The sequence below is a fragment of the Vicia villosa genome, linkage group LG3 (genome assembly GCF_029867415.1).
Source record: "Vicia villosa cultivar HV-30 ecotype Madison, WI linkage group LG3, Vvil1.0, whole genome shotgun sequence".
Lineage (NCBI taxonomy): Eukaryota > Viridiplantae > Streptophyta > Magnoliopsida > Fabales > Fabaceae > Vicia > Vicia villosa.
Window position 1 is genome coordinate 41,146,790 of NC_081182.1, and position 12,800 is coordinate 41,159,589.

The 12,800-nt window shown below is 35.0% G+C and overlaps 1 protein-coding gene across 1 annotated transcript; it reads right to left on the reverse strand.

Annotated features, from left to right (window-relative positions):
- Nucleotides 1-2,289: 2,289 nt before the first annotated feature.
- On the reverse strand, nt 2,290-7,368 carry LOC131661116 (mitogen-activated protein kinase kinase kinase 3-like). Its single transcript, XM_058930537.1, has 11 exons — nt 6,532-7,368; nt 5,906-6,229; nt 5,424-5,511; nt 5,187-5,249; nt 4,908-5,068; nt 4,742-4,817; nt 4,207-4,266; nt 3,999-4,106; nt 3,650-3,886; nt 2,999-3,102; nt 2,290-2,876 (listed from the first exon to the last, which is right to left on the reverse strand). Exons 1-11 carry the CDS (start codon nt 7,008-7,010, stop codon nt 2,624-2,626), a joined length of 1,953 nt encoding a protein of 650 aa, XP_058786520.1. The 5' UTR covers nt 7,011-7,368; the 3' UTR covers nt 2,290-2,623.
- Nucleotides 7,369-12,800: the final 5,432 nt, after the last annotated feature.

The window sequence follows — 12,800 nt, forward strand, 5'->3', positions numbered from 1 at the left end:
TTCACGGTAGACCAATCTCAATAAATAATAAAGGGTTACTCATTATTATAACGTTAGTATTTCTTTCAAAATTATGAAATTTTTTTAATTGTCCGTATGCATGGTGAGAATTATAAAATTTAGAATCACTCGGACCAATTCCACACGAATTTTGAAATTTGAATATTTTAAAGGATAATGCTAACGTGTCCAAAGAGCACAAGTTAACAATGGTTGTTAATGAAATATTTTGCAATTTGTATATTAATTTTAAGGAAAATATAAAATCAATTTTTTATTATATATTTTAAAACAAAATTTTTAAAAATAAACTTCTTAATTTGTGTCATTGGGGCACAAATTAGCATTATCATTTCTTGTTATTGAGAGATTAAATAGATGCGTACATATATATTAAATTAATCTATTTTAATTTATACAGGGCATTTTCAATGTATTTTGTTTTTTGTTAGAGGTTGGTGAGAATTGTATATGTAACTTGTTGTTGATATGGTTGAGAAACATAGTTATGCAAGTCTTAAATTTGATGCTAGTTTGATAGTGGTCCTATGACATCAATGCAAAGTAAAATTGGCCCAACAACCTTCGTGTCCATGAATTTGGATCATGGTTAGTTCATATCACTTCTGGCCCCACAAGGGAGAATCATGTAAAACGTAGAGGTACGAGCAATTGATAAAGGTGATGTCACTACAAAGACGTCACGGATATGTCATCGTTTAAAACATTTTAGGACGTGAAGAACATTGTGTAGACATGTCTTAAGAAAACACTTGATTCACTCATAAAATATAAAATAGAATAAATTGTTAGATAACATAAAGAATCATATGTTAAATTAAGTGCACACTCATAAAAAGCTGAAAATATTATTTATGTCTAAATCAATTATTGACTTGGGCGATCTTTTGTAGATACCACACTCATCTCTTCTCTTCCAATGCATTTCTAATTCGAAAAGCAACGAATTATTATTGAAGAAACTCTCTCAACATGGTTATCTTAATCTTAACCTTCGTTGGAACAATAGTCTTAACACATCGTAAGTTCTTTTCACTTTTAAGACAATACGTAAATTCTCGGATGTAAGAAAAGCCTAAATAGGTGACATGTAGGGTTTTCAGTGAACTTCTTTACTTGTTCGACCCTCGACTAGTGGGAGTACTTATCCATCGTTGAAGGAAAATGTGTGTTATCTCTCACCGACAAAAAAGTAAATGAAATGCATGAATCACATCAAATAAATAAAAAAAAAAAGTAAATGAGAAACTTACAAATGTGAGGGGTGAATGATCTAGATTTGAATGTAGTGGATTAAAATTTGGCAAATGTGATAAGCTTGAAAGTAATTGAATCGCGAGAAATATTAAAAAATGTTGGAACAGGAGTAGGCTCACGAAAAATGTTGAATGCTTTCAAATTTCAAATTTTGTAACGTAAATCTGGATTTTAAAATTCATGCTTTGTTTTTTCACTTGATTTTGAGACGGTCTAGAACGGTGTGTTGGAGTGCATCTAGATTTTAAATTTTAGATTTTTTTTAGCCTTTAATTTGACTTAAATGAGAATTTTTGTGTATTCAGTATGTCTGAAAATTGAAATTTATATTTTAAAGGTAAACTAAAATTTTGATAAAATGTGTGAGTAAAGAATGGAGTGTAACGAATAATGCACTTTGAAATTCTATCATGTTGCTCTTGTGGATGCCTTAGACAACGTTTGCGTTAGACAGTAATTTTGTTCTATCCTTTTTTTCTTTGTTATTTAGAAATACAACCACAATATATAGTCGTTTTTTTGTCCAATAAATAGATATTCCATAATAGATATTGGGAACAAAGTCAAACTAATCCCCACCACATTACAACAATGATGTAGAGAACTAAAAAATGCTTCCAAGTGCTTTAGAAAATTTAAGAAACATCAACTTCTAGAGGCCATTCTTGAATTTAGATTCTCTAAATTTCCTAAATCCCAAAAATTTCTGCACTTATAGGCAAATCTCAAATGTGGTGTGTTATCGTCTTTATCACACCCAACAAACCTGACTCCAAAATTACATTTGAAACATTTTTGCAGCAAATATGACACACAACTAGACATGTACTGGTATCTCTTAATAATTTTGTCTATCTTCAGGTGAATCCGCGATGATTGATGAACCTATTTCAGAAAATCTGGATCCATCATTCTTGTTCAGGCTCTTGAAGTAACAGTCTGGTATAGACTGGACCAAACCATACAGGTGCCATTCTTAGCTAAACAAGCATTTTAAAAAGAAAAAGGAAATACGTGTGAAAATTTACTCTTTTCTACCATGGACTAATAACAATATACAACAAAAACGCTACTACACAGTACAAGCACCTTCTGTTTACAGTATTCAATGAAAAATGTTACAAGCTACAAGGTCTCCCCAGTCCAGTGCCTGCACCGAGATGACTCCTACACTTCTCACTTCTGCCGTCGTCTATTTCTCATTTATAAAGAAAGAATCGACCAGAGTTTTCTTTATATAGTTTGATCTTTCAGAGAGTTAAGATTGAATGAAGTTCAACTACAGAGCACAAGGCAGGCTGGGGAAAAACCAACAAAGATCTTACGGGTATTTACATTTAAAAACTCATATAAGTCTCCTTGGGGATCCACCAGGTGTGTGGGCTTTGTACATAGGGTTTTCTTGCCAAGGATCAAGAGTAAACTTGGCATTTGATCTCATTGGATATGATTCATATGAAGCAAGGGTATGATGTCCCATCATAGAATAATTTGGATGTGGAGGAGAAAGGAAACAGCTCTTGTGTACCGGACCGGACTGTCGCAATGGACTTGAACACGGAGATACTGGTAAGGATGTGATCATTCTTGTGTTGTCTCTGAATAAGGAAATATAAACAGCAAGTCAGCCTAAATAACCTAAAAAACATGAAGCTTATATAAAAAGGTATAGAAAACCAGGCTTCAATCATAAATAACCACGAAGAATCGGATATCTAACCTTGGGCTCCTTATTGCTCGGGAAGATGCAACAACTGGCTTTGTTGCATGATCTGCATCATGAGAAGAAATACAGTTTCTATTGGAATGTAGATCCGAAGCGGGCTGCAAAATCAAACAAGCAAAGAGAAAGTTAGCTCCAGACCAAGATTGACCACAAAATTGATTACCAGAAAATATGTAACTTTATAAATATATATAAATCAGTGAGAGGGATATAAGCGTTAGAATCGCAACTTCAAATGATATTGTATTTTGGGTTCAAGTTCTGCTCCAAGGTATAATTTAGTAGCATGAAGTCCGCTATATAAATTTGTGTAGTCAGCTTTTACCTAAAAAAACAAAGCTATATGCTCTACAAGTACAATAGATAAAATTCTGACATGGTATTATAACCCCTCTGGATGATTAAAAATCCAGTATCCTATCATTAAGTTATTATGTACAATATTTGATGTTATCCAGTAATGTATCACCTTAAACTAGGGAACCAAACTAAATTTAAAAAATGATTGCAGCATATTAATATTTCAGAGAACGGAACATCTTTATGATGATTATGTGACCAACTTAGCGATATGTAGAACTAGCTTGTAAGATGCCAATGAAACATAACTTCACTGAGAAAATAAATAAGAACTGAACACCGTACCGGCGTCCTGCTTCCATCGAACATGTAGGGAAAAGCATCCTTGGTTATTCTGACATTTGCAGCTTTTGTTGCTGACTGATCTCGAATAAAGGGGTGATTAAGTAACATATGGGCTGTAGGGCGAGTTGCAGGATCTCTATGCAAGCATAGCTTAATGAAATTCTTTGCATCATTTGAGAGATGATCAGGAATTTCAGGCATGTCTTTGCTGTTGCCAATTTTAAATATTGCAGCTACCTGTTGAATCCAACATTGAAAAACAGTGTTGGTCCTTCATATTTTACAAACAGGATGAAAAGTCATAACAAATATGTAAACGAATGCTGGTTCAAAATAGTCAATATCGCACCCCTTCATACTGACTCCAAGGAGGCCTCGATGTTGCCATTTCAAGAATTGTGCATCCCAAGCTCCAAATATCAACAGGAAGACTATAGCCATTTGTATTCATTACAACCTAAGAAAGTTAACATAAGGATACATAACTAGTTCCAGTGAAAGTGAAAGGAGCGGGGAGAAAAAAATCAAAATCTGAAACGAAGGGGAAGAGAATTTACCTCTGGCGCCATCCAATGTGGACTTCCTTTGAAAGAAAGCATTGAGGATGAAGAATTTATCTGGTCCAGGACAAATCATAACTCAGAGATGGTCTCCATAAATAAGAAATCAACCAAAACAGAAAATTATACTTTTTGAAGCCCTCTTAATTAGATTTTCTTTCTACCACATGCTTATGACAATGCTATATAGTTTTAAGTAATAAAAAGATGGAACAGAGAACAGAATATGCAATGTTTGTGTAAGAAATAGATAGGTTCCAGCTCTCCTCTCTCATTTTCTATGTAGGTAGGTGTTCACAATTCTGAGAGAGAAAGCACATACATTCGTGGAAGAAGAAGGACTCCACCACTAGGCATTCAGATAAGTAAAATGGCAAATTTTATCAAATACCAAAAGAAGCAGTATTAATCATACACTCTCCACAAATTTTACAATGTCACTGTCTAATTATTCAGTGCTAGAATCAATTACGAATTTTTCAAGTGAGACGGCAGCGATGCACACTTTAAAGTATATGCATGATAAACTTACATGTTTAGCCATTCCAAAGTCCGCCAGCTTGATTTCACCATTAGGATCAACTAGTATGTTAGCCCCTTTGATATCCCTGTGAAGATAAAAGCATGCAAATACTTACAAAGATTCAAGAAGCACCGGTGGTTTCAAGCTATAGTTATAATATGATTTGCAGAATTACCTATGCACTGTATTTCTCCCATGAAGATATGAAAGTCCGGAGACAATCTGCCTTGTATAATTCTGAATGACAGGCTCTTTGAAGGACCCATATTCCTGAAGTAATTTATGAATAGAACCTCCAGAGACGTATTCCAAATAAACGGAAAGTGTTTCTTCTCCCTGCAAGCATGGAAAATGTACATCTATAAAATAAAATGGATCACGTTCATGATTTTCTAATTTCTTTTTCTATATGTTGTATATTACAGGATTAAACATCAGGAACATATTAGCATACCAAATCACTTCCATAGTATTGAACAATGTTTGGATGTGAAAGTTGACTCAGCAAAGTTATCTCCTGCAGCAAATTGAAAACATGATATAGATTTATAAGACCATCAAATGATTATGAGATTTTTAAACCAAACTACATTGCAACTGTGAAAAGAAGAACCACAAAAGTATTATAGTGACAGTCTGCGATGAAGCTTAGAGCATGAAGCACATCTCTTCAGAAAAACAACAAAATTACCTGATTAAGTTGTTTGAGGCACTCTTTTGAGGTTGGATCATCACATACAGCCCTGACTTCTTTTATTGCACACAATTGTCCGCTTTCACTGCCAAAGTTGCAAATTCGCAATACAAGCATTTTAGAGGTAGAACAAACATAGGAAGCAGAATACATTTAGTTTCGGTAATCTGTCCATAATATGGACAAAACAGACAAAATGTGCAATCTGAAAGAAGGCTGATGATATTATTCTGTAAAACAGTTGGGCTCTAATGTCAGAGTTTTGTTTCTGCCAACAAAACTGGCATTGTAATATTAATTTTGAATCCTAAATATTTGTGTATTCGTATAATTACAATTTACAACCCACCAGACTGAAAAAACACTTTTTCCATTAAATATTCAGGAAGTGAAAAGTATGCATGATAAAAATTGTCGGAAGCTAATCCAAAACAGAATTGAAAGTAAATATACATCACTGAAAAAGGAGAAAAAAATACCTATTGAATCCCAAGTAAACATGCCCAAATGTTCCCCGACCTAGAAGCTTTCCTTTCTTCCACCTGCCACGGTTAGTGGCACAATTTTCTACCATTCCATTTGGTCTCGCGTTGTTTGGAAGAGCTGAAGATGGACTAGTCGGAGATCCTGGAGGAAGAGGCAATGGATGACACTCACTCCTTCCATCTTCTTGCCTGCCAGTAGGTGAGTCAAGACTCAAAACATGCAACCTTGGATGAAGAGGTGATGTTGGGCTGGTAGGTCCTCTTGACCCAGGACCAGGGCTTTTAGACCTCATATTGAACTTTGTTTCACATTGTCCCCTAGCATAAAGAAATGACATTAATTAGTTCATCAGCAGAATGAAGAGAACTATAACACTTTTCTAAAAAAACAAAACCTAACAGCTCTGTGTTACCTTTCCTTACAAATTTTATCCATAACTAAAATCAAATGTAGTAATGATTTCAATTAAGCACATAATAACACCGAATGAAGAGAGATCAAGGTTTAAAAGTAAAAGTCACTTTATACGTTCCAATTTCAATCATAACACAGCTTTTTCAAAAATACAAAAGGGAAAATCAAACGGATCGAAAGTGAATTGATGATGAGTATAACCAACCTAACGCTATTAATCTGGGAGTTAAAAGCCAAAGGATCATCACAGGAGCCATTGGAGCTAACGCTAGAGCCAGAAACAGAAGCAGAGCCAAAAGTAATCCCCTGATCATTACTCAAGCTTTGCGTAGAAGAAACAGAAGGACGCGGCAAAGGATGCCCTATCTTATCACCGGCTTCGGAATCCCAAAAGGAAGAAGAACCACCGGCGGCGGTGGTGGTGGTGGTGGTTGAAGGAGTGAAATCTCTACTAGATCTGGGAGAATTTCTAAAATTAGAAGCATCTTCAAAACTCCTAGGGTTTTCTGGTTTATAATAACCGTTTTTATAATTGGCAGCGTTTCTAATCGGAGACTTATTAAAATTAAAATGAAGCACACCGCCGCCGCCGCTACTTCCACCACTGCTGCTTCCGCCACGTGGCTCTTCTTGGTGAAGAAGGTCCTTGGTCTTGGTTGCTTTTTTACCCCACCACGTGGGCATTATAAAATAGGAAATTCGTTGAATTTGGAAAATGAGAGGAAGAAGATGAAGAAAGTGGCGAAAGAGGAGAGTAAGGTTTTTGTTCACACGTAGTATGATAAGAGTAGTGGTGAAAATAATAAGAGAGGAATGGATGAAGGAAGGAAGGAAGAAACGACGAAATGGGGTTTGGGAAGGGACGGCACACGGTGGTTGGATAAGTGACGTGGCGAATGCTCACACGTGCGTCTTTGTTGTTATGCTACTCGGTTAAAAGTTTGTTGTTTGTTCACTTTGTTGCAGTTGGTTTGGTTGTTTGCCTGAAACTAGAAAGCCTGCTGTACACTGTGTGTGTAACGAGATTTAAAAGGATAAATTCTGAAAGAATCCACATTGGTCATTGTGCAAGTGCGTTGCCATGGAATATAGGAGTAGTGTTCTACTTCTAGCTTAGATAGGTGAAAATGGATAAACATAAGTGAAAAATTACTCTCATTCTTTTATTAAATTAATTAAATTCACTTGTTATACTTTTGTTTATCTCTTAAATAAATATTAAGTAAAATATAAAATAGAGTTAAACTCTTGACAATCATGCAAATTTTTAACATGTTAAAAATTTAATTTGTCAAAAATTTCTCAAAAAACCTAATACATTACATTAATACCTTATGGGAAACTATACTACTCCTTTAGATTATTTCTTCCGTTTTTAAAATGTCTATTATAAAGTTTGTTTTAAAATAATTGTCATTCTCTTTTTTCAATGTAGCGATGATTGTTTTTTCAATTGTGTACTCTAACTAGCGAAGAGCTTGAAGACCTATAAAATGTATTCTTTCACCCTAACTATGAAAAAAAGGAAAAGGTCTTGTAAAAAAAACCTCTAAAAAAGGTTATATTGATTTTTAAGAAGAGCTTTATCATCAATTTATCTTACACATTACTATATCTTAGAAGAAGCTTGAATGAATAAATGGGTTTGAGGCCATCATACAAGACATGAATGAGTTCCTATGAGACTACATTGAGTGCTTCAACCAGGAAATTGTCCTTAGTAAGGTTGTTGAGTCAAGAAAATTAGGGAAGTACCCTTTCATCTTCTCGACTTCCTTCTTCTAAAGTTGAAACATTTTTTCAAAATGAACGTGTTTTATAAAATTAAAAATAAAAAGGAGATGGGGTGAGAAATTGATGCAGGAGCGGGAAAATAAATATGAAAAAATATTACAAAGAATAAGATTTTTCTTTGTCGTGAGTTTGAAATTTGACAAAATTCTTAGTCTCGACAAAATGAGAATCTCCCCAATCGTTACATTCTTGTGGGCAATGAAGACAAGTTCAATTTTTTAACAAGCTATTTCAGCTGCTTCAGATGCGTCATTTCGTGAACATACTAATAGCCAAGTGACTCCAAATTAGGGTGGCAAAACGGGTCCGCCCTGCAGGGAAAGCCCATTTTACCCACACATTTTTGCGGGGCAGGGCAAGATTTTAGGCCCGCTCTCTTTAATATGTCCGCCCCGCCTTGTTTTTTTGGAGACTTTTACGGGCATGAGTTTTTCATACAATTTTACTATTTTTAGGCCTAAAATATTCAGTGACCACGGGCTTTCCCCGCCCTCACTTTTTTGCGGGGACGGGGCAAGAATTTAGACCCGCACTGTCAAATATGCCCGCCCACCCCGCCATATTTGTTTGCGGGCTTTTACGGGGCGGGTCTAAACGGGGTGGGCATGCCCGTTTGCCACCCCTACTCAAAACACAAAGGGGGAATGAATTGTGATATTTAAAATTTAGGATTAATTTTAAAAACTTTTACTTTTTGTAAAACGTTTAAGTGACAGAATTTGCATTTAATGCGCTTGTTCCCAAGGTCACTCATTCTCGCTTTCCAAACTATTCCACTTTTTCAAAGTAGTAACTCGTTAGAAGACCATGATCGAAGAGGAAAGCAACCAAGTACTCTAAAAAATCTTTTCATTTTTGTTCAATTTAGGGACAAATGTTTCGGACTGATCACAGGTCCAGGGACAGGAAAGCCAATTATAATGATTAGGCACAATTCAAGGACATGATTACCAAGACACTGACTCGGCGTAATCGCCAACAGAAGTCTTGCACTTGATCCTCTCCCTCGGACGATCATCCACTAATAGATATAATCAGACGATCACACGTGAACTATTTTAACCGTCTGGGCTATATAAAGTCCAACATATGTCATTTCATATATTTTTTCATTCACATCATCAAATTACTTTATCACTTATTCATTAACTTAAACGTTAAAATTTTAACCTTACAAATTTATATATTCAAAATTCACTTTATCATACCAAAACTTTCTACTATTTAATCTCTATCTATTTTTGGTTCAAATTCTGGAAGGTAACCAAAGTCGAAAAGATGATTTGATTGGTATATCTATCTATCTATTTCATGTAGAATTAAAAAAGAAATAGGACCAAGCTTTTACTTTTGATGGATATACTTGAAGTAACTTTTAATATTCTAAAGTATTGATTTATTTTTTTACTCTATGAATAAAACCCACCAATTGGATATACACATGGTGGTACTCGAATGGCCAGCAAACTAGCATTTCTGGCACATTAACTAGTAATAAATATAAAAAGTTGCAACCAACTTATTTCTTTTTCATTTTTTTACCAACGTACACTGATTTCTTTATTTATTTTATTCAACCTACTGATTTATTTCTAAAGTCACGTTATTATAGTAAATAAATAATAATATTACTTAATGGCTGTTTAATAATGAAGTTTAATACAAGTAGTATATGCAAATTGATTCTGACATTAGTGACCTACTCAACTCTAGTAAGTTTAATTTATTTATTTTGAAAGGTGGGGTTAGTATATATATGGTCTTTTTATTTTCAAAAAGAGGGTGAAGTGAAGGATTCTGGTCTAGGTTTCAATGGTGGCTAACGAAAGCGTGTGGAAAGTGACTCTACTAACTAGGGGAAATGGTTTTCGTGTTTAATGACATTCTTATTTTATTTTATTTTCTTCTAAATTTCATTTTCCATAGGTGCTATAGTCATGTGTGGTGGTAGCAGTACATTACTGTAGTGTTTCCTAGTTGCACAACCACTTGCGTCATCAATATTTGCCCAGCCACCTCAGCATGACAGATATTCGATGTAACATGTTGGATTAATTTTCCTTTTTCATTTAAATTAAAGTCACATTGGCATCCATGTAAAAATAACATTAATATTTTTTTTACAAAAAAGTTAATTTTCAAAACAATTAAAACCCACAAAATATATTTTTAACCTAAATTCATGATTGCACATCATTTCTTAGCACGTAAATTCAAAAAAATATATATTTATAGCCCTTAGAGTGCAAGGTACTCCGATGTTAGAGAAGAGGAGCAACAGAGCGCAAGTACGAGGTAAATGATAGAAAGTGAATATATGACCCTCTAGTGAAAGAGGGTATTTATAGCCTCCAACGCTGGGCCAAGATCTCGCTACTGGACTGGATGCCCAGACCCAGTTAGAAGACTGCCAAGATTCTAGGCGGAATATCGGAGACTAGTACGTGGTCTCCGTCCTGGTCAACCACTCTGAAGTTTAAGGGAGATGCGGTCTTTCAGGGACTACGTGGACTCCGTATTATTCGGGGGGTTGGGTGTGAAGTGACCCTACGAGGAGGAAGGTCCTCGTCATAAGGCCACGAGGAAGAGAGCCCTCGGCGGAAGGGATGCTCGCAGGGAGTGTTCCTGGTAAGCTTGGGTCTGGACGAAGAGGGAAGTCCTCGTCAGATGAGACGCTCGCAGGGAGCATCATATGTCGAGCACGTGCTGCAGTGCTCCAACACTATTGGGCTTCCGAGGAGCCGAGGACATGTTTGCTCCTCCAGGGCTTATAGACGTTTTGGGCTTCCAAGTCCAATTGAGCCGAAAATAGACTGGGCTAAATCTTGGCCCAGTCCAAAACACCTTGTATGCGACATGCGTGTGAAATAATGTCGTTGCTTGTTTATTTTTCTAACCGCTTGCCAACAAGAGCAGGGTTAAAATAGGTGGGGCAGAAGCTTTGGCTTTTCTGAGATGTTTTAGGTGTGGAGTGTTGGTTCAGGATTTCTTATGATTGCAGGAGTGTAGGTGTTTTTGAGGTTGTGTTGATTCTCGAACCCGAAGAGAGTACATATTTGAGATTCATGTTCGACGATCAAGTAGAGACACTACAAAAAAAGAGATCAGTAGTGACGTGATTATCACGCCACAAACAGAAAAAACACTTCACAAATCATTATTTGCGACGTGATCATTTACATCGCAGGAGGCAAGGTGGCAACTTTTAGTGACGTGATTTTAACTTCACTATTTAGTGAAGTGAAAATCACGTCGCAACATTTGGACCAGAGTTTAATGCTTTTTCAGTCAGAGCATGCGTAGCAGAATTAAGTCAGTAAAAACATCTTTATTAGTGACGTGATTTACATGTCACTGCCTAGTGGCATGCAAATCACGTCACTAAATTTACCTAGAGGAGATATTAAAGCGCAATTATATGTGTGAAGTTGCGACGTGATTTACATGTCACTACTTAGTGACATGAAAATCACGTCACTAATATTTTTTTTTGCAAAAACCAAATATATATATATATATATATATATATATATATATATATATATATATATATATATATATATTTAAATTAATAAACTAAATATATTAAAATTAATAAAATTTATAAATTAATTCAATAAACTAAATATACTAAAATTAAGAAACTAAAATTATAAATCTAATATTACTAAATAATGTAATTATAATTTAATTAATAGTTTACACAAATTCAAAATCAAAAGTAACAACAAAATAAAAACTAAATTACATCAACAATCAGTCCGGGTCGGGAAACTCATCCTCATTTAGATTTTCCTGATCAGTCGACGCAGAACCCCCCATATTTTGGCGGCCAATAATCTCACACACATTGATAACTTCGAGTCAGACGAACCATCATATAACGGCGTATTCATCTCATTCAACAACTGATAAAATCTCTGCGCTTCCTCGTTCGACATCTCTTCCCCGTCAAAATCTTCAGGTTGATCATAGGTCACGTTCACACCAAAAGCATCCTCAACCATGTCACCGATCTGATTAAAGTTTTCCTCATATTCAATAGGTGGTCTTTCCTCATATTCCATTGGCGGACGACTACTTGAAGCATGCGTACTGCTAGTCTCTGGTACGTTACTCGGCAATTTTTCACCATTAAACGTCCAAACCCAATAATTTTCCATGAAACCCCTTCTATACAAATGCCTAACCACTTCCTCTGGGTCACTAATTATAGGTCTACATTCACATTTAAGACAGGGACACCTAACTCCTCATTCGCTTCGACAACATTCTTGAGCAAACGCCCACGTGATAAACCCGTTAACTCCTTCTATAAAATTGACTTTAAGTGCACGTCTTCCTGGTTCCACTCTATCGTACATCCAACTACGATAATACAAATAATATTCCATACTGCACATATATCCAATCATTCTCTTTTTAGTAACAATAATTAAACATTTACTTATATCAACTATAAATAAATAATTTTCTACAATATAATTTTCTAACAATATATACATTCTACCAATATATACATTCTATAACATTCTAACAATATTATATACATTCTAACATTCTAACAATATATACATTTTAACAATAATACATATTATATATAATATTTTCGTTTTTATAAAATCTATAATTATAACATTCTAAAAATTATAACATCCTAATATTCTATAATTATAATAA